At 39.5% G+C, this 18,830-nt stretch overlaps 2 protein-coding genes across 2 annotated transcripts in view; both read left to right on the top strand.

Moving 5' to 3' along the window:
* The first annotated feature begins 1,187 nt into the window (after window positions 1-1,187).
* Window positions 1,188-17,026, top strand: LOC125261536 (trichohyalin-like). The gene is made up of 8 exons (XM_048180092.1): window positions 1,188-1,262; window positions 1,820-1,915; window positions 3,165-3,224; window positions 3,380-4,021; window positions 5,548-6,980; window positions 7,131-7,944; window positions 9,281-9,874; window positions 14,981-17,026. The coding sequence occupies exons 2-8, from the start codon at window positions 1,894-1,896 to the stop codon at window positions 15,634-15,636; spliced, it is 4,221 nt and encodes a 1,406-aa protein (XP_048036049.1). The 5' UTR covers window positions 1,188-1,262; window positions 1,820-1,893; the 3' UTR covers window positions 15,637-17,026.
* A 989-nt stretch (window positions 17,027-18,015) lies between these two features.
* Window positions 18,016-18,830, top strand: part of LOC125261542 (nuclear factor 7, brain-like) — a 16,901-nt gene continuing 16,086 nt past the window's right edge. Inside the window, exons 1-2 of the mRNA XM_048180095.1 lie at window positions 18,016-18,649; window positions 18,778-18,830. The exon at window positions 18,778-18,830 is cut by the window's right edge and continues 43 nt beyond it. Of these exons, the coding sequence (XP_048036052.1) occupies window positions 18,254-18,649; window positions 18,778-18,830 (449 nt within the window). The 5' untranslated portion in view covers window positions 18,016-18,253. The remainder of the gene's footprint in view (window positions 18,650-18,777) is intronic.

Genomic DNA, 18,830 nt, shown 5'->3' with positions numbered 1-18,830 from the left:
GAGATGAGACTCTAATGACAATATTAATGCTTTATTTTTATTTTCTATAATACCATTCTGAAGTTTCACTCTTGTCATTTTTGTTTATTGGGAGACAATTTGATTGGGATCGTCTGAAAAAATTTGAAAAAGTTTAAATTGTAAAATCTCTTTCTGACCGCTGGATTTTAACACTAAATTATTTGCCCACAATAGTGTTATTTTATGATTCTGATCCTGTTCTGATGTACAATACATTGTGATGGACTGACCATCATTCAGTGTTTCAAATACTGCGACATTATTTTCCTCCATTTTCTCCTCATGTTCATTACACTGACAACAGACATTGTGTTTCATTTTGATCACTTTATTGAATTCAGCTCTGTTTCACAGTATCCTTTATTGTGTTTTTCCTTAATAAGGGACAAGAAATAGACCTTATGATAAAAACTACCATAAATACATAAATATGTGATTCATTATTTTTCATTCATTCTTAAAATCTAAGTAAACTTTAAAAAAAAAAAAAAAAACTTTTAAAATGTAAGTAAACTCCACAAGAGGAGGAGTTTCCCAGATGAGTTTTGATTCCTCCCAATGTTTCTTTGTATTAATATTTTAATAAGTATATTGTTTGTGTAATAATACTGAGACACTCACCTCGAGAAAACAGTTTCATGAGAGCTGTCATCCACTCGAGGACTGAAGAAACAGCACTGAGTGAAACAAACAGTGGAAAAAAAAAAACATTTAGAGAAAAAGATTTAAAAAAAAAGGTGTAATAATAAAACAGTGATTAAACTGTTCTGTTTCTGTGATACTGATTAAATAATCAAGTGTGTGATTCACCTTCAAATGTTACATTTTTTCAGTTTTAAATTTACCTTTTATGATTAAGTGAATATACAATATGTATTTCTACCTTAAATTATGTATTTATTTTTAATTGTATACAAAACATTCAAACCATTGGTGTCTGAAAGAAGATTCACTAAAGCTGCATTTTTTTCTTGATCAAAATACAGTAAAAAAACACTTCTGTGAAATATTCTATAATATTCTATCTTTTTTTGTCATTTATCTATTTTTATGTCAAATGTAGATCTTCAATAATCTGCTGACTTGTGTTATTTTATTAACACACTGAGCAGAAAATCACATGTTCATGTTCCTCACATTCATTGGACGCCCTTGTGCTGGTAAAGGTGTGACGTCATTGGCTCCGCCCACACAGGTTTCTTCCTGTTTTCATGAAGGGAATGACAATCCTCGACATGCAGGTATCGCTTTTACTTTAAAAACAGGCTTTGTGGAGCATAGTATAACATGTAAATATGATATACAACACAAAATTATGATTTTAGATTAATTATGAGCGCAGTTGTAACTGTATGAAGTGCAGAAGTAGATGGTTTCACTTTCATGTTTACTACGAGATTCTGTATATTTTCAGTGTAAAGTGTGCAATTAAATGTAGTTGTTATGAAGTGTGAAGGTACAGATTTCATCATTATTGCAAACATATTTATTAAAATTGTACATGTTGCTAAACTAATTTCTCAAACAGCTCTTGTTTTGTGATTAAATCAAATATGTTTTGAGTAAATCAGTGTGATCAGATGCTCAGATTCTCCAGCATCCAAAAACAATCATTCAGTTTTTATAAGCGTATGATTTATTTAATGTGTGATTTGGAGAAAACAAACTCCCATTCACAATAGTTTTAAACAACAGCATATTAAAGTATTGTCATATTAAATCTAATGTTGCACTCAGTGTGATAAGATGATCTCATTAGTGTGTGTTAATGAAGTAAAACGAGTGTAATTTCTGACAGGATGATGAAGAGACAGACGTCAGGAGTCAGAGAAGATGATGGACTGAAGACTGAAGAAAGAGCACAATATCATCATGTCCAGCAGAGAGAGCAGAGGTCAGAGATTGTAGATAACTGAAACTGTTAAAATACTAAGTATTGCAATTATGTGTTTCATATTTGATAAAACACTGAATATGTTTTGTGCATATAGAAACACTGTATACATATATAGTCATCACATAAAAGATTTAAGTTTTGTTTAAAGCGTTAGTTCAAACAAAAATTAAAATTCTGTCATTTATTACTCACCCTCATGTCGTTCCACACCCGTAAGACCTTCATTAATCTTCAGAACACAAATTAAGATACTTTAGTTGAAATCCGATGGCTCGGTGAGGCCTCCATAGGGAGCAATGACATTTCCTCTCTCAAGATCCATTAATGTACTAAAAACATATTTAAATCAGTTAATGTGAGTACAGTGGTTCAATATTAATATTATAAAGTGATGAGAATATTTTTGGTGTGCCAAAAAAAACAAAATGACGACTTATTTAGTGATGGACGATTTCAAAACACTGCTTCAGGAAGCATCGGATCATAAATGAATCAGTGTGTCGAATCAGCTGTTCGGAGCGCCAAAGTCACATGATTTCAGCAGTTTGGCAGTTTGACACACAATCCGATTCATGATTCGACTCACTGATTCATTTATGATCCGAATCTTCCTGAAGCAGTGTTTTGAAATTGGTCATCACGTTATAAGTCTTTTTTTTTTTTTGCTACACCAAAAATATTCTCGTCGCTTTATAATATTAATATTGAACCACTACTCACATGAACTGATTTAGATGTGTTTTTAGTACCTTTATGGATCTTGAGAGAGGAAATGTCATTGCTGGCTATGCAGGCCTCACGGAGCCATCGGATTTCAACTAAAATATCTTAATTTGTGTTCTGAAGATAGAAGGCCTTACGGGTGTGAAACGACATGAGGGTGCTAAATTATATTTTTGGGTGAACAAACCCTTTAAGCCTCATGTTTGTTGCTAATTTGAAAAAAAAAAAAAGAAAAAAAAAATACAAGCTCATCCTGCTAGTGTTAATGCTGATGACTCATGGCTGTTTAACAAAGATAATTTAATTATACCTTGTCATTAAACCACAGTATTACACTGTTTTACCTGGTTTGAGTCTGATAATGCCTGTCCCTGTATTTCACTGTATGTTTACTAACACAACATCGAAAACTCCTTTAGAGAATCATTCAATCTGATTCTTTTAAAAACTGTTCTTGTGTTTTGTAGTTGTTATTAGTTGTGTCATTTTCAAGAGGCAAACGTAAGTGTTTTTGTTTCTGCAGCTGTTGTTCGCAGTTCTGCTCGCAGGAGAAGACGGAGCAAAGAGAAAGATCCTCCCTTCAGTAAGTCTATGAATATTGATCACCTTGATGCATACAAATATAGGCATTTTTGCTCCATCTAAAACTCAAATCTGAAATTCAGTGATTTATCTGTGAAATTTTAATGGTAAAGATCTTGGTGTCATACTGTATAATGTTACATGTATGTGTTTCAGTGAGCGATGTGACTCCTCTGAGGATTGTTCTTCTGGGGAAGAGCGTGTCAGAAAACAGTGAAGTGGGAAACTTCCTGTTGGGACGAGCAGCATTTGACAGTGAAGCTCCTCCAGATGTTGTAGAGAGAGTCGGAGGAAGATTGAAAGACAGACATGTGATGATCATCAACAGTCCTCAGCTGCTCCAGACAAACATCTCAGATCATCAGATCACACAGACAGTGAGAGAGTGTGTGTCTCTGTCTGATCCAGGACCTCATGTCTTCATACTCGTACTGCAGTATAAAGACTTCACTGAGGAGGACATGAGAAGAGTGAAATATGTGCTGGAGAAATTCAGTGAAGAGGCGATTAAACGCACTATAGTGATCACAACTGATGAAGAAACTGATGAAGGAGCATCTGTGAAAACTAATGAATTAATTCATCAATTCACCACAGAGTGTGGAGGAGGACATGTTCAGCTCGATAATGAAATAGACAGACTGATCTCTGGAGTATCTCAACAACTAGAGAAGATACTCAGAGAAAACAATGAAGATTTTCTCACATGTGAGCTGTATTATGATGCAGAAGAAACACTGGTGGATGAAGATCTGAGCAGATCTTTTGCTTCACTCAGAACAGAGGAAGATCCTGATGGTGAGGAAACTCTTATAAGAAAATAATATTTATTTGCAGTATTTGGTGTGTACAGGGGACATAAAACTGTTAGTGTCTAACAAAGTAAAGACAATAAATACAGCAACTTTCGTATAATACAGGATTCCTCTCAAATCTGTCAACTTTATATAGACCTTATTGATTTAGCTAAATGTGAAATCAGTAAAATCTGTTCTGCCTGATATATAAGAGCTGCTCAAAACTCACCAGTAGTTTCAGAAACACTCATTCATTACTGTCCATACAGACTAATCATTTGAATCTTTACACACAAATGATTATGTGAAGCGTCAGACACTGGACAAACACAAAGATTCAGTCATAATCGATCATTGAGTACTGTTAATCACGGCATGTATCAGGATTTGTATCATACTGTACAGTAGTTAATGATATCAAATCACATACTACATTTGAGTTAAAATATTAAAGGGATACTCCACTTTTTTTGGAAATAGGCTCATTTTACATCTCCCCTAAGCTAAACAGTTGAGTTTTACCATTTTCAAATCCATTCAGCCAATCTCCGGTTCTGGCGGTACCACTCTTAGCATAGCTTAGCATAGTTCATTGAATCTGATTGTACCATTAGCATCTCGCTCAAAAAAATGACCAAAGAGTTTCGATATTTTTCCTATTTAAAACTTGACTCTTCTGTAGTTACATCGTGTACTAAGACCGACGGAAAATGAAAAGTTGTGATTTTCTAGGCTGATATGGCTAGGAACTATACTCTCATTCCGGCGTAATAATCAAGAAACTTTGCTGTCGTACCATGGGTGCAGCAGGAGCAATGATATTATGCAGCGCCTCTCACAAACGTCTCCATGGTTACAAGACACGCTCCCTGTGCAAACGGGGTCACAGCGTAATATCATTGCTTTTCATTTTCTGTCGGTCTTAGTACACGAGTTAGTTGAGACTAAACGCAAAGAAAAGTGTGCTTTCTCCAGCTCAGAGGACCACTTATCTAGGTGTGGTTTGGGATTCGGTGGCTAAGTGCGCCTGTCTATCTCCGGCTTGCATAACATCAATTCTCTTGACTGTCTCAATTCTCTTTTGAAGTTGAACGTCAATGCTGTGTCATGGTGTTGATGCTCTGGGAATGCTCTGCATGAACCGGTGTCTGAAGTACATGTGAATATACACAAATCTTGATTGGTTACAGCAGTCAAGTGATGTCACAGGCTATAAAAGGGCATCTTAAGAAAGCATTGTCAGCTTTTTTTGTCTTCAGGAATCTGTTTCACTTGTAGTGTGTGTGTGTGTGTGTGTGTGTGTGTTTGAAAAATAGTATCAGACAATATGAATAGAAAGAGTGGCTTTAGGAGATGCATTGTTTTATTACCGGGGTTTATAACAAAGAATATATTTGACTCATCAAAATAAGGAAATGGGTGAAAAGTGCTCATTGTACTCCAATTCCCTTGTTTATCTTTGTCACTTGAATTAATAAAGATGTTTTCTTAAATTTCTTTATGATTAGTTCTGTTTTTAATTTTCAGGTTTAAGAGAAAACACAGATGAAGTGAGGATTGTGCTGCTGGGAAAAACTGGAGTTGGGAAAAGTGCAACTGGAAACACAATCTTAGGAAGAGACGCATTTACAGCAGAAACATCTCATGAGTCAGTGACTAAAGAGAGTCGGAGAGAAACATCTGAAATCAACGGCCGACACGTTACTGTGATCGACACTCCAGGACTGTTTGATACTGAACTGAGTAATGAGGAGATCCAGAGAGAAATCAGCCACTGCATCTCCATGATCCTGCCTGGACCACATGTGTTCATCATTGTGCTCAATTTAGGACAACGATTCACTCAAGAAGAAGCAACATCAGTTAAGATCATCCAAGAGACATTCGGTGAGAAATCTCTAAAGTACACCATGGTGCTCTTCACCAGAGGAGATGATCTGAAGAACAAAACCATTGAACAGTTTCTAGGAAAACCTGGATCTCCTTTGATGAACCTGATTGAAGCGTGTGGAAACAGATTCCATGTGTTCAATAATAATCAGACTGGAGACCGAACACAGGTGTCTGATCTACTGGAGAAGATAGACAATATGGTGACAGCGAACGGAGGGAGTTTCTACTCATGTAAGATGTTCAGAGAGATGGAGAGAGAGAAACAAGAACAACAGATGAAGATCCTGATGGACAGAGTCAGAGAAAGAGAAGAGGTGATGAACAAACACAAAGAAGAGATGAGACAAGAACGAGAGAAACTTACAAATAAAATTGAGCAACTGAGACAAGAAAAAGAGAAAATAAAAACAGAAAAGGAAAAATGTCAAATCAAATATGACACAGAAATAGACAGACTGATGAACAGAATAGAGAATGAGAGGAAGAAAAGAGAAGATGAATTTACTGAAAGAGAAGAACAATATAAAACACTATTGAAAGAGAAAGAAAATCTGATAAAGAAACATGAAGAAGAGAAAGAGAGAATAAAGATGATGCTGGAGGAAGAACGACAGAATGATGACAAAGAGAGAAAGAGAAGAGAAGAAGAACTCAAAAGAGAAATAAGAGAACAAGAGAAACATCAGAGAGAGATACGAGACGAGATGAGACAAGAACGAGAGACAATCAAACGTGAAATAGAGGAAATGAAGCGAGAAAAAGAGAATCTTCTGATCAAATACAACACAGAAATAGACAGACTGATGAACAGAATAGAGAATGAACAACAGAATCATGAAACAGAGAGAAAGAGAAGAGAAGAAGAATTTATTGAGAGAGAAGAACAATATAAAAGAGAAATGAAAGAGAAAGAAGAGAGCGAGAAAAAGATCCATGAGGAGATGAAGAGAGAACGAGAGGAATGGGAGAAACAAAAGCTAGAGGAAAAGAAGAGAAGAGAAGAAGAGGATGAGAAAAGAAGAGAGAAAGAACAGAGAGTTTTGGTTGAATTTAATAATAAACTGAAACAAGAAAGAGAGAGAATAGAAAGAGAGAAAGAAAATCTTCAATCTAAACATGAAGAAGAAGAAAACAAGATGAAGATCCTGATGGAGAAACTGAACAGAGAAAGAGAAGAACTGATGATGAAAAATGAAGTAGAGAAAGAGAGAATGAAGATGATGATGGAGGAAGAACGACAGAATCAGGACAAAGAGAGAAAGAGAAGAGAAGAAGAACTCAAAAGAGAAATACAAGAACAAGAGAAACATCAGAGAGAGATACGAGATGAGATGAGACGAGAACGAGAGATATTTAAACATGAAATAGAAGAAATGAAGAAAGAAAAGGAAAAACTTCAGATGGAAATAGACAGACTGATGAACAGAATAGAGAATGAAAGACAGAATCAAGAAACAGAGAGAACGAAAAGAGATGTGATAGAAGAGCGATATAAAAGACTACTGAAAGAGAAAGAAGAGAGTGAGGAAAAGATGCATGAGGAGATGAAGAGAGAACAAGAGACAATTAAACATGAAATGGAAGAAATGAGGCAAGAAAAGGAGAAAATAAAAAAAGAAAAAGACCATCTTCAGATGGCTTCAGACAGACTGATGAACAGAATAGAGAATCATGAAACTGAAAGAAAGAGAAGAGAAGAGGAGTTTAATGAGAGAGAAGAACAATATGAAAAAGAAATAAAAGAGAGAGAAGAACTGATGAAGAAACATGAAGAAGAGAAAGAGAGAATGAAGATGACGATGGAGGAAGAACGACAGAATCATGATGAAGAGAGAAAGAGAAGAGAAGAAGAATTCAGAGAGAGAGAAGAACGATATAAGAGAATAATTAAAGACAGAGAGGAAAGAGAGAATGAAATGATTGAACAGATGAAACTGGAACGAATGCAGTGGGAGAAACAGAAACAAGAGGAAAGACAGAAAAGAGAAGAAGAGAAGAAGAAACAAGAAGAAGTTAGTGATCAGAGGAAGAGTAAGTTGAACTTTAACTTCTGTGAAACATAAATCATATTCACATTCACTTCAGCTGTTTTCAGTGTTTCAACAGTTCTGCTCTGATTCTGATTTACAATCATCTACTGCAACATTAGAGTGTGAAGAACGCTTCTGTACCTCGACACACACTGTATAACACAAATCAAACTGTAAAAAATATCTGCTGACTAACCTTACAGAATTTATGATGATCTGTAACACTAGGGGCCCTATTTTAACGATCTAAACGCAAAGTGTAAAGCGCACGGCGCAGGTGCACTCAGGGCGTGTCCAAATCCACTTTTGCTATTTTAACGACAGAAAAACGGTCCGTGCGCCGGGGCGCATTTTTGAAATGGGTTGTCCCTATTCTCTTAATGAGTAATGGGCGTAACGTTCAATAAACCAATCAGAGTGTCATCTCCCATTCCCTTTAAGAGCGAGATGCGCTCGCGCCATGGCGGATTGCTATTTACATGGCGTACACGCGATGAGTCAGTTAATATATATGTGTGTGTATGGGCACGATTGTTCAATTAATTAGCCATCATTATAAGTAGTAATAGGCTGAATTGAAAATAGGTAGCCTAATTCTAATACACGCAATGACTATTCATCATTACATTTTTATATTTATGTAGCCTACACAATAATATTATTTTACACTGTAATCCTTTTGTTTTTAATATTTGGCATGTTTGTGTGATGCGCATCCCTGTGTGTAATAAACAAAGTCAACGCGCACTGTGGACGCGCCCAGAGGCGCAGTTTCTACCAACGCGCTCTAACAAAAAAATATTGCGCCATTGACTTTAGACTTTAGACCAGGTTTGAGTTGGTCTATGGCGCAGTCTATTTTCAGCTCCTTAAAATAGCAATGCGCCGGCAATGCGCCTGAACACACCTCTTTTTTAGACCAGCACGCCCATGGGCGCACTAACAGGCGCACTAACTGGCGCAAATGCATTTACTAATTTAAGGACGTGGCGCTGAACGGGAAAACGCGAACGGCGCCGGACGCAAACTAGCAAACACACTTGCGCTGCGCCTTGCGTCGCATTGCGCCGGGTGTATTATAGGGCCCTAGGTCTTATTCACTGTGTGTATGAATTTGTGAGACTGTCCTCCTCCTCCTTCAAGCACCTTCTTACGACCTACATTCACATTTTAAAGTCATGCTTGTTTAAACAGCTTACACAGACATAGGAATTTAGATAAGTTGATTATTTGTTGTAATAAGAAATAATATATATTATTTGCCATGGTATTCCATTGCACCAAATGTAATATGTTTTTTCTTTCTTTTACACCATGTTTATGCTGTTTATTTCTAGGCTATGGAGCAAAAAAAATGGAGAAGACAAATCTGTGTTTAAATCTGGTCTTGCTGGGAAGAACGGGAGTTGGGAAAAGTTCATCAGGAAACACAATACTGGGAAGAGAAGCTTTCATATCAATGAAAAGCTCCACTTCAGTCACTCAACGCGTTGCTGATGAAGTCAGTCGCGTTTGTGGATTACCGATCACTGTTTATGACACACCAGGATTTTCTGATACAGAGTTCAGTAAGGAAGATCTTCAGAAATATGAAGAAATTCTTCAGAAATGTGAATCAGGCCTGTGTGCATTTCTGCTTGTTCCTCGGCCTGGCAGTTTTACCACAGAAGAGCTGGAAATTCTGGAGAAGATTGAGGAGCTCCCAGGAGCAAAGCGCATACATAACACCTGGATTCTCTTTACAAGAGGGGATGAACTTGAAGAAAAAAAGAAGACCATAAATAAAGTCATCAAAGAAACTGAATACTTAGAGAACCTTGTTCAGAAATATCAAGGCAGATGCCATGTGTTCAACAACAAGGATATAAGACGACGTGATGATCAAGTGAATTCACTGATATCTAAAGTTTTCTATAGGAACTTAGAAAATTGTAAGTGTATTTATGTTTCCTCACATTAGACATGTAGAAATTCATAACAGTAATTATTTCATTTATTCATTCTGTCACAGTATCTGTAGGTATCTCAAAGACAGTGCTGGGCAGATTACTTAGTGGTTTATTACTGACTGTTACTGATTTGCCCCAGTGATATGAATATAGACTCAGATAATTTTGCATTATAATTCTTCCTTTAGAGAAGTGTTTCTAAAATTATGACCAGACAGTTTTGGCATTGCAAATGACATGCATATATGGTAACATATCAGAATATGTTTTCTAAATCAAAGTCACATTTACAGTCTAAAAAGCTATTACAAAAGCACAATGGGTACACATATAATTTGCAAAACTAAAACTAATTTGACCTCATCAAAGCAGTCAGTTCAGCATGCATTTGTGGATTACATTATAAATTTCAATTCATTTCATTCTTTATTTAACCGGGTTAAAAAACTCATTGAGATAAAAATCTCTTTTACAAGAGTAACCTGGAAAAAAAAGCAGCAACAACAACATAAACATAAATACATATCAAGACAGAAAAACACATTCAAGGATCAAAACAGTAATTTATCAAAGGATAAAACACATAATCTATTGTTTAGTGATGGAAGCATAACCATCTTTGAGATGTTTTGTAAATTATTCCAAGCAATAGAAGCTATATATTTAAAGTGTTTCCCCCCATAGCTCTGTTCAAACTTGAGGAACTTTAAGATAGTCCAAAACATACACTGCTCAAAAAAATTAAAGGAACACTTTAAAAACACATCAGAAAAATATCATGCTGGATATCTATACTGATATGGACTGGGTAATGTGTTTGGAATGAAAGGATGCCACATCGTTTGATGGAATTGAAAATGATCAACCTACAGAGGACTGAATTCAAAGACACCTCAAAAATCAAAGTGAAAAAATGATTCAGCAGGCTAGTCCATTTTGCTGAAATTTCATTGCAGGAACTCAAAATGGTACTTTGTTTGGCCCCCACATGCTCCTAGTGAGATGACGGATGGTGTCCTGGGGTATTTCCACCCAGATCTGGACCAGGGCATCACTGAGCTCCTGGACAGTCTGAGGTGCAACCTGGCGGCGTCAGATGGACCGAAACATAATGTCCTAGAGCAGTGTTTCTCAACCCTGGTCCTGGAGGACCCCCAACACTGCACATTTTGAAAGTCTCCTCTGTCTGACACACACATTTCAGGTAGTGGAGTTTCTTCTAATGAGCTGATGAGTTGAATCAGGTGTGTTTAATTAGGGAGAAAGACAAAACCTGCAGTGTTGGGGGTCCTTCAGGACCAGGGTTGAGAAACACTGTCCTAGAGGTTTTCTATTGGATTTAGGTCAGGTGAGCGTAGGGGCCATTCAATGGCATCAATTTCATTCATCCTTCAGGAACTGCCTGCATACTCTTGCCACATAATGCCGGGCATTGTCATGCACCAGGAGGAACCCAGGACCCACTGCACCAGCGTAGGGTCTGACAATGGGTCCAAGAATTTCATCCCGATACCTAATGGCAGTCAAGGTGTCATTGTCTAGCCTGTAGAGGTCTGTGCGTCCCATCATGAATGTGCCTCCCCAGACCATCTCTGACCCACCACCAAACTGGTGATGCTGAATGATGTTACAGGCAGCATAACGTTCTCCACGGCTTCCCCAGACACTTTCACGTCTGTCACGTGCTCAGGGTGAACCTGCTCTCATCTGTGAAAAGCACAGGGCAAATGCCAATCGAGCAAATGCCAATCGAGCTCCACGGTGCCGGGCTGTGAGCACAGGCCCACTAGAGGACGTCGGGCCCTCAGGCCACCCTCTAAAGTCTGTTTCTGATTGTTTGGTCGGAGACATTCACACCAGTGGCCTGCTGGAGGTCATTTTGTAGGGCTCTGGTAGTGCTCATCCTGTTCCTCCTTGCACAAAAGGAGCAGATACCGGTCCTGCTGATGGGTTAAGGACCTTCTACGGCCCTGTCCAGCTCTCCTAGAGTAACTACCTGTCTCTTGGAATCTCCTCCAGGCTCTTGAGACTGTGCTGGGAGACACAGCAAACCTTCTGGAAATGGCACGTACTGATGTGCCATCCTGGAGGAGTTGGACTGCCTGTGCAACCTCTGTAGGGTCCAGATATCGCCTCAGCCTACCAGTAGTGACACTGACCCTAGCCAAAAGTAAACCTAATGAAAAACAGTCAGAAAAGATGAGTAGGGCATAAAATGTCAGTGGCCTCCACCTGTAAAACCATTTCTGTTTTGGGGGTTGTCTCATTGTTGCCCATCTAGTGCACCTATTGTTCATTTCATTAACACCAAAATCAGCTAAAACTGATTAACAACCCCCTCTGCTACTTTACTGACCTGATCAATATCCCAGGAGTTTAACTGACTTGATGCTATTCTCTTATTAAAAAGTGTTCCTTTAATTTTTTTGAGCAGTGTAGTAATGCAGGATTAAATGACTTGAGTGATAATATCAGTACTAATTAAAAATTTTTTTTTTTTTTTAATTTTCTGTGTAATCAGTCACCTAACTAGTGCATGTATCATTACACAAAAACTGGAAGACTGTTCTTTGTTTTTAAATGGAAGGCGCATTTAGAAGAAAAAAAAAAAAGTTACAATTGGAAACAGAAAAAAACTGTGTGAAATCTGATTATGAGCATTTTAAAATGTAATATAATCTAATTACTGTTACGTATGCAGGTAGAGAGATGAGGCTGATACGGATTTCCACAATAGCAACTATACATTTATTAAACAGAAGGCAGAGATCACCAAACATACATTTAACAAAACAGAGAACGGAACAGGAGTGCAGGGAGTGAGTGCCATATAAAGGGAGTGATGATAATAGAGTCCAGGTGCAGGTGATGAGTGATGATGAGGAGCTGACGAGGGAAGTGAGTGCAGGTGACGAAACAGGAGGATCATGGGAATTAGAGTCCAGGGGAACAAGGGATCTGTAACAGTACCTCCCCCTCCCGGTAGGCGCGTCCTCGCGCCGTGGATGGAACAACCGGGGGGGGTGGGCGCCCTGGAGACCTCAAGCCAGTGCAGGGGGAGGAGCAGACTGGAGTGGAGGTCTCCAGGGCGGTTTCAAAAGCCATGGCGGGTCAGGGGCCGAGGGCAGCCATGGCGGGTCAGGGGCCGAGGGCAGCCATGGCGGGTCAGGGGCCGAGGGCAGCCATGGCGGGTCAGGGGCCGAGGGCAGCCATGGCGGGTCAGGGGCCGAGGGCAGCCATGGCGGGTCAGGGGCCGAGGGCAGCCATGGCGGGTCAGGGGCCGAGGGCAGCCATGGCGGGTCAGGGGCCGAAGCCTTCATGCTGTTGAGGCCAGGAGGCGCAGAAGGACCGGCGGGAGATGGCGGAACCCACGGCTCCGCCGACCGAGGCGCAGCCGGGGCTCCAGAAGGCCGCAGTAGAAGACAGACGACATACAACAAAGTGAACACCGGGGGGAGTGAGGAGGCCAACTGGAACTGAGGGACGGAGCGGAGACGGAGGAGTGCAGTCCAGAAGTGAGGGCAGGCCGACGAGGGACCAAGGTGTGAATGGGGGCAGGATGGAGACTGGTGAGACTGGTGGACTGATGGACCATGGTGGAGGTTGGAGCCAGGGTGTAGGTAATCGACCAGAGGTCCGAGGTGGAGATCTGGGCGAAGGGGCTTGAGGTGGAGGTGCAGTGCAGACACAAATGGGAGGAGGCGGGAGAGGGAGGCAGGGAGGGAAAACAGTCTTTGGGCTGGAGACTTCTATAATAAAGTTCATAATAGGAGCGGCTGGCTCAGCGGCGGCTGGAGCTGAGGGCTCGGCGGCGGAGACTGGAGAGGCAGGCTCGGCGGCGGAGACTGGAGAGGCAGGCTCGGCGGAGACTGGAGATAGTAGCTCGGCAGCTGGAGCAGAGGACCAGTCCATCCCCTCAAATACAATGAGAATTCCCGTAGGAACGGGAGCGGGCTCGGCGGAGACTGGAGCGGTTTGCTCGGCGGTGGGGACTGGAGTGGACTTGGGCTTTCTCTTCTTCCTCCGCCTTCTGGACCCAGCAGTGGAGTGTGGGTCCATCATGGAACAGGCAGGAAGTTCGCTGGAGGGGTATGCGGAGGAAGACGGTGGCTGACTGACTGGCCCGGCCAACCGTGTTTCTGGATGGACTAGAGACAAACACTCATCCTGAACCCAATCAACGAAGAATTTGGAGCCATTTAACCACAAAATGGAATTGATAGTTTCGCTTAAGGAGAAACGATAATCTGGTTCACCAAAACGGATAGTGTCATCATCTAGTCCATCCAGAAACAGGGAGATTAAACATGCATCAGGCCAGTCAGACAAAAAAGCGAGCTCAACGAACTCCTCCACATACCTCTCCAGCGAACGACCAACCTGCAGAAGCCCGATGAGGCGATCGCCGGTTGACAGAGGTGTTGGAGGAGCAGGAGCCAGGGAGCTGGGGAAAGTCTCCATTTTTGTTAGTGGGAATCCAACGTTTAAGGTCCGTTCTTCTGTTACGTATGCAGGTAGAGAGATGAGGCTGATATGGATTTCCACAATAGCAACTATACATTTATTAAACAGAAGGCAGAGATCACCAAACATACATTTAACAAAACAAAGAACGGAACAGGAGTGCAGGGAGTGAGTGCCATATAAAGGGAGTGATGATAATAGAGTCCAGGTGCAGGTGATGAGTGATGATGAGGAGCTGACGAGGGAAGTGAGTGCAGGTGACGAAACAGGAGGATCATGGGAATTAGAGTCCAGGGGAACAAGGGATCTGTAACAATTACAAGTATTTTATTTTTGAAATCTGATTATGTATTCCAGATTATATGTAACCATTTATTATCCAGCAGCAAAAGAAACATTAAGAAATAACATGAATAAAAAAAAGCACATGTACATTTGTAGAAATATAACCATAACAGTTTGTGATTTTAAGTGCTATTGTCTCCTTGATTTAACTACATAATTATTTAACTTGTGGTAACTGTAGAATATTACAGTATTTTTTTTTTTTTTTTTTTTTAAACCACAGTATGTAAATCTGGTAATTAAATTACTGATTGTAATCTCTTTTCTTTTTCCATACAGTGCCAAAAAGACAAAGAACTTCAGTCAACATCCCTGTCAACAGTCATTTATCCAGAAGAATCGTGCTGCTGGGTAGAAGTGGTGTTGGGAAGAGTGCAGCTGCAAACACAATACTAGGACAGAGAGAGTTTGAATCTATAGTTGGCTCAAATTCAGTGACCCGTGAATCTTCAGTGAAACATGCCACTGTTTCTGGCAGGAAAGTGTCTGTAGTTGATACTCCTGGATTCTTTGACACACAGATGAGCTCTGAGCAGTTAATGATGGAGATAGCCAGAAGTGTTTATTTATCCAGTCCTGGACCTCACGCTTTTCTCATTGTGTTTCCTGTGAATAGATTCACTCAGCAGGAGGAAGAAATTCCTCAAATCATTGAGATGTTGTTTGGTGAAGAAGTGTTGAAATACTCCATGATTCTCTTCACTCATGGAGATCAGCTAGAAGGAAGGTCTGTAGAAGAAATCATTGAGGAGAACAGCAGATTAAAACGTGTAGTTGGTCAGTGTAGAAGCAGATTTCACGTCTTCAACAATGAAGATATGAATAACAGAGAGCAGGTGAATGATCTACTGCAGAAGATTGACACAATGATAGAGCAGAATGGAGGAGGACACTACATTAATCAGATGTTTGAAGATGCTCAGAGATTCAGATGAGAGGAAGAGATTAGGAGATTAAAACAGGAGACAGAACAGAGAATCAGAGCAGAGATACAGCGTGAGAACAATGAGAGACAAGAACAAGTTCAGATTCAAAGACAAGAGGAGATTGAGAGAGTGAGAATGATGAGAGAGGAGAGAATCAGAGCACAGTATAAAGCTCAAATGATGTCTGAAATGAGAAGACTTAAAGTTGAAAGACAGAGAGAGGAAGAGGCCAGAAAACAACAAGAGGAGAAACAAAGAAAAGAGGAGAGAAAACAACAAAAATAAATTCAGGAATGTGTCTTTAGTTGATACTCCTGGATTCACTGACAAAGATAATGAAACAGATAGCAAGAACTGTTTATTTATCCAGTTCTGGACCGCACACTTTTCTCATTAGCCGCTGTTCCACTGTCGGGCCAGTGCGAGCCAGGGCTTTCAGCGGGCCAAGCTAGGCTAATAGCCCCAGAGTGTAACTGTTAACGTCTTTATTCCAAACCCATTAAGATGTATCAGTTGTCAAAAGTTTGGACATGGCTCTGTATGGCAGTATGTTATAACTGTGTACAAGACCAGCAAAATGCAGTAACTGCACAGCTGATCAGTTTGTGCAGCATGAAGCAAGGAAAAGGAAATTCAAAGAGTAAAATGTATGGAGAAAGTGAGTTACACTGAAGCAAGAAAAAAAATTGAGGAGTTTCCAATTTTTAATTTGACATTCAGCAGTGTTCATGATTGGTTTTACCACAGATGCATATGATTTCTTCAGACAGAATTGACTCGGGTGAATAATGATAAGCCACAGTATGTAAATAAAAATCCAAGCTCAAGTAAAAAGAGGACTAAAAGTACCCAAACCTTGACGATACTGTCACAGAAACGCCAGGCTCCACCGTCACCAGAATACTAATCACGCACACCTGCACGTCATCAGCACACTCATCACTGGCATTATAAAGGACTCTCAGTCAGACACGCTCATTGTCTGGTCTTGTTAGCATCTTACCTGTATGATCACCTCAAGGACTCTGTTGTACTGCTTACCTGTCTCCAGTGTTTCTCCTTTTCTCCTCCTGTGTGCTCCGTCTTCTCCTCCTGTGTGCTCCGTCTTCTCCTCCTGTGTGCTCCGTCTTCTCCTCCTGTGTGCTCCGTCTTCTCCTCCTGTGTGCTCCGTCTTCTCCTCCTGTGTGCTCCGTCTTCTCCTCCTGTGTGCTCCGTCTTTGTGTTTGTTCTCCAACGTCATCATTGTGTCTGGATGTCTGCATTCTGCCACAATCCTTCACCAACAAAACAAAGGGCAGTATTACCATTCTCATTCTCACGATTCACCTGAAGATTTGCCATTCACTCACCTGCTTCACTGTTGTTCATCTGGTTGTGAAATAAACATCTTATATTTATACTTCCTGTGTCTCCGACCTCCTGTGTTTGTAACAGACACCAAATCAGACTCAAGTCAATGAAGAACAAAGCTTGTTGACTGAACACAATCAGTCTTCAAGTGTAAAGGACCTCTACATGTTTTACCCACTTGAGGATGTCAGATTGCATTATCCAGTGGAACTGTAGAGGGATGAAAGCAAATTTTGCTGAATTACAACATCTATCTGTAGTTAGTTAGTAAGTAAATTAATGCCAAATCATGTTTTTGAAATAAAAAGCTTGTTGAACTGCACTAGTTGAAAAAAAATATATGCATTAGATTAACTGTGCTTGAATTTAGATGCACTGTATTTTTAAGGCTTGCATTTTTATGGGCTGAAATTCAACATGGTCGTATATTTAAGCTGTGAATATTTCAAATAAAAATATTTCACACACATTTTCATTATTAAAAATTCTATAATTTATATTCACCTTTCAGATTTCACTTCCAAAAAATTCATTCTGTTTAAAAACTATAACCTATAACTAATAATGTACAACAATAAACATATAATATATATAAAACATTACAATCAAACAAAGTAGACGAGTAGTGTTCATGTAACACTGAGGATTTTACTGTGAATGTTAAGTTGATAATAAAAATTAAGTTGAGAGAATCTTTGCAACGTTTAAAAAAAAAAATCTTAAAGATTAGGTATCTTTAAGAAAATTGGACATTTTCACATCAAACACAATTTCATAACCAAAATTGGATGTTTGAAAAACATTCTTGAAACAAAAATTTGTTAGCTGGAGTCTGGAGTCTTTTTTTATTATTATGATAATAATATCATAATAATATTATTATCATTGGATTAAACCCAAATGATCTCCTGTGATCATTTGGGTTTAATCCGGGGTTTTCTAGCTTTGACAGTAGTACTGTATAGCGCTTTTTAACTTTAACCTAAAGGTGTGGTCTGACCTGATTCACAATAACCAAAGAAACTCCACCCTCTTACAACACTGACCAGGAAGAGGCTGCCTCATTGTTTCTCTTTTCTGTCTGCTTTAGTGTCTTGACAAAAGCAAAAAACGAATCAGCGATCAGTGGAGAATGAAGAGAAACACTTTCTAAAAGGATTTTTCAGCTGTTTGTTTCAGAACAGACAGCAGATCATAGTGATTCTTGTACTTTTACATATTTGCAACATCATTCAGAAAGTGAAAGTAAATACTACTGGAGATACAAACGGTGAAAATGGATTCACTATCTGTAGAAGAACTTTCTTGTCCTGTGTGCTATGAAATCTTCAAGGCTCCTGTTATTTTATCTTGTAGTCACAGTGTCTGTAACGAGTGTCTTCAACAGTTCTGGAGAACCAAGGAAACTCAGGAGTGTCCTGTCTGCAGGAGGAGATCCTCAAAAGAACACCCCCCTCCTAACCTGGCGTTAAAAAACTTGTGTGAGTCATTCCTGAAAGATAGAAATGAGAGTCGTGCATCAGGATCTGAGGAGATCTGCAGTTTACACAGTGAGAAACTCAAACTCTTCTGTCTGGAGGACAAACAGCCTGTGTGTGTAGTGTGCAAAGATTCACAGAAACACATCAATCACACATTCAGACCCATCAGTGAAGTTGTTCCATCATATAAGGTAAGGCAGAGTAATATTTGAGAATTAAAGCTTGCCATAAATAAATGTCTCAGTCACATTTTGCTAATATATAACATGAAAATATTGCAGAAATCGCTGGTGTAATATATTTTCTCTTTACATTCTAGGAGGAGCTCAATACAGCACTAAAGTCCGTACAAGGGAAAATTAAACACAAAGA

Source organism: Megalobrama amblycephala, unplaced genomic scaffold, assembly GCF_018812025.1.
Source record: "Megalobrama amblycephala isolate DHTTF-2021 unplaced genomic scaffold, ASM1881202v1 scaffold426, whole genome shotgun sequence".
NCBI lineage: Eukaryota > Metazoa > Chordata > Actinopteri > Cypriniformes > Xenocyprididae > Megalobrama > Megalobrama amblycephala.
The sequence above is the reverse complement of the archived record's forward strand: the minus strand, read 5'-3'. Positions and strand labels throughout refer to the sequence as shown.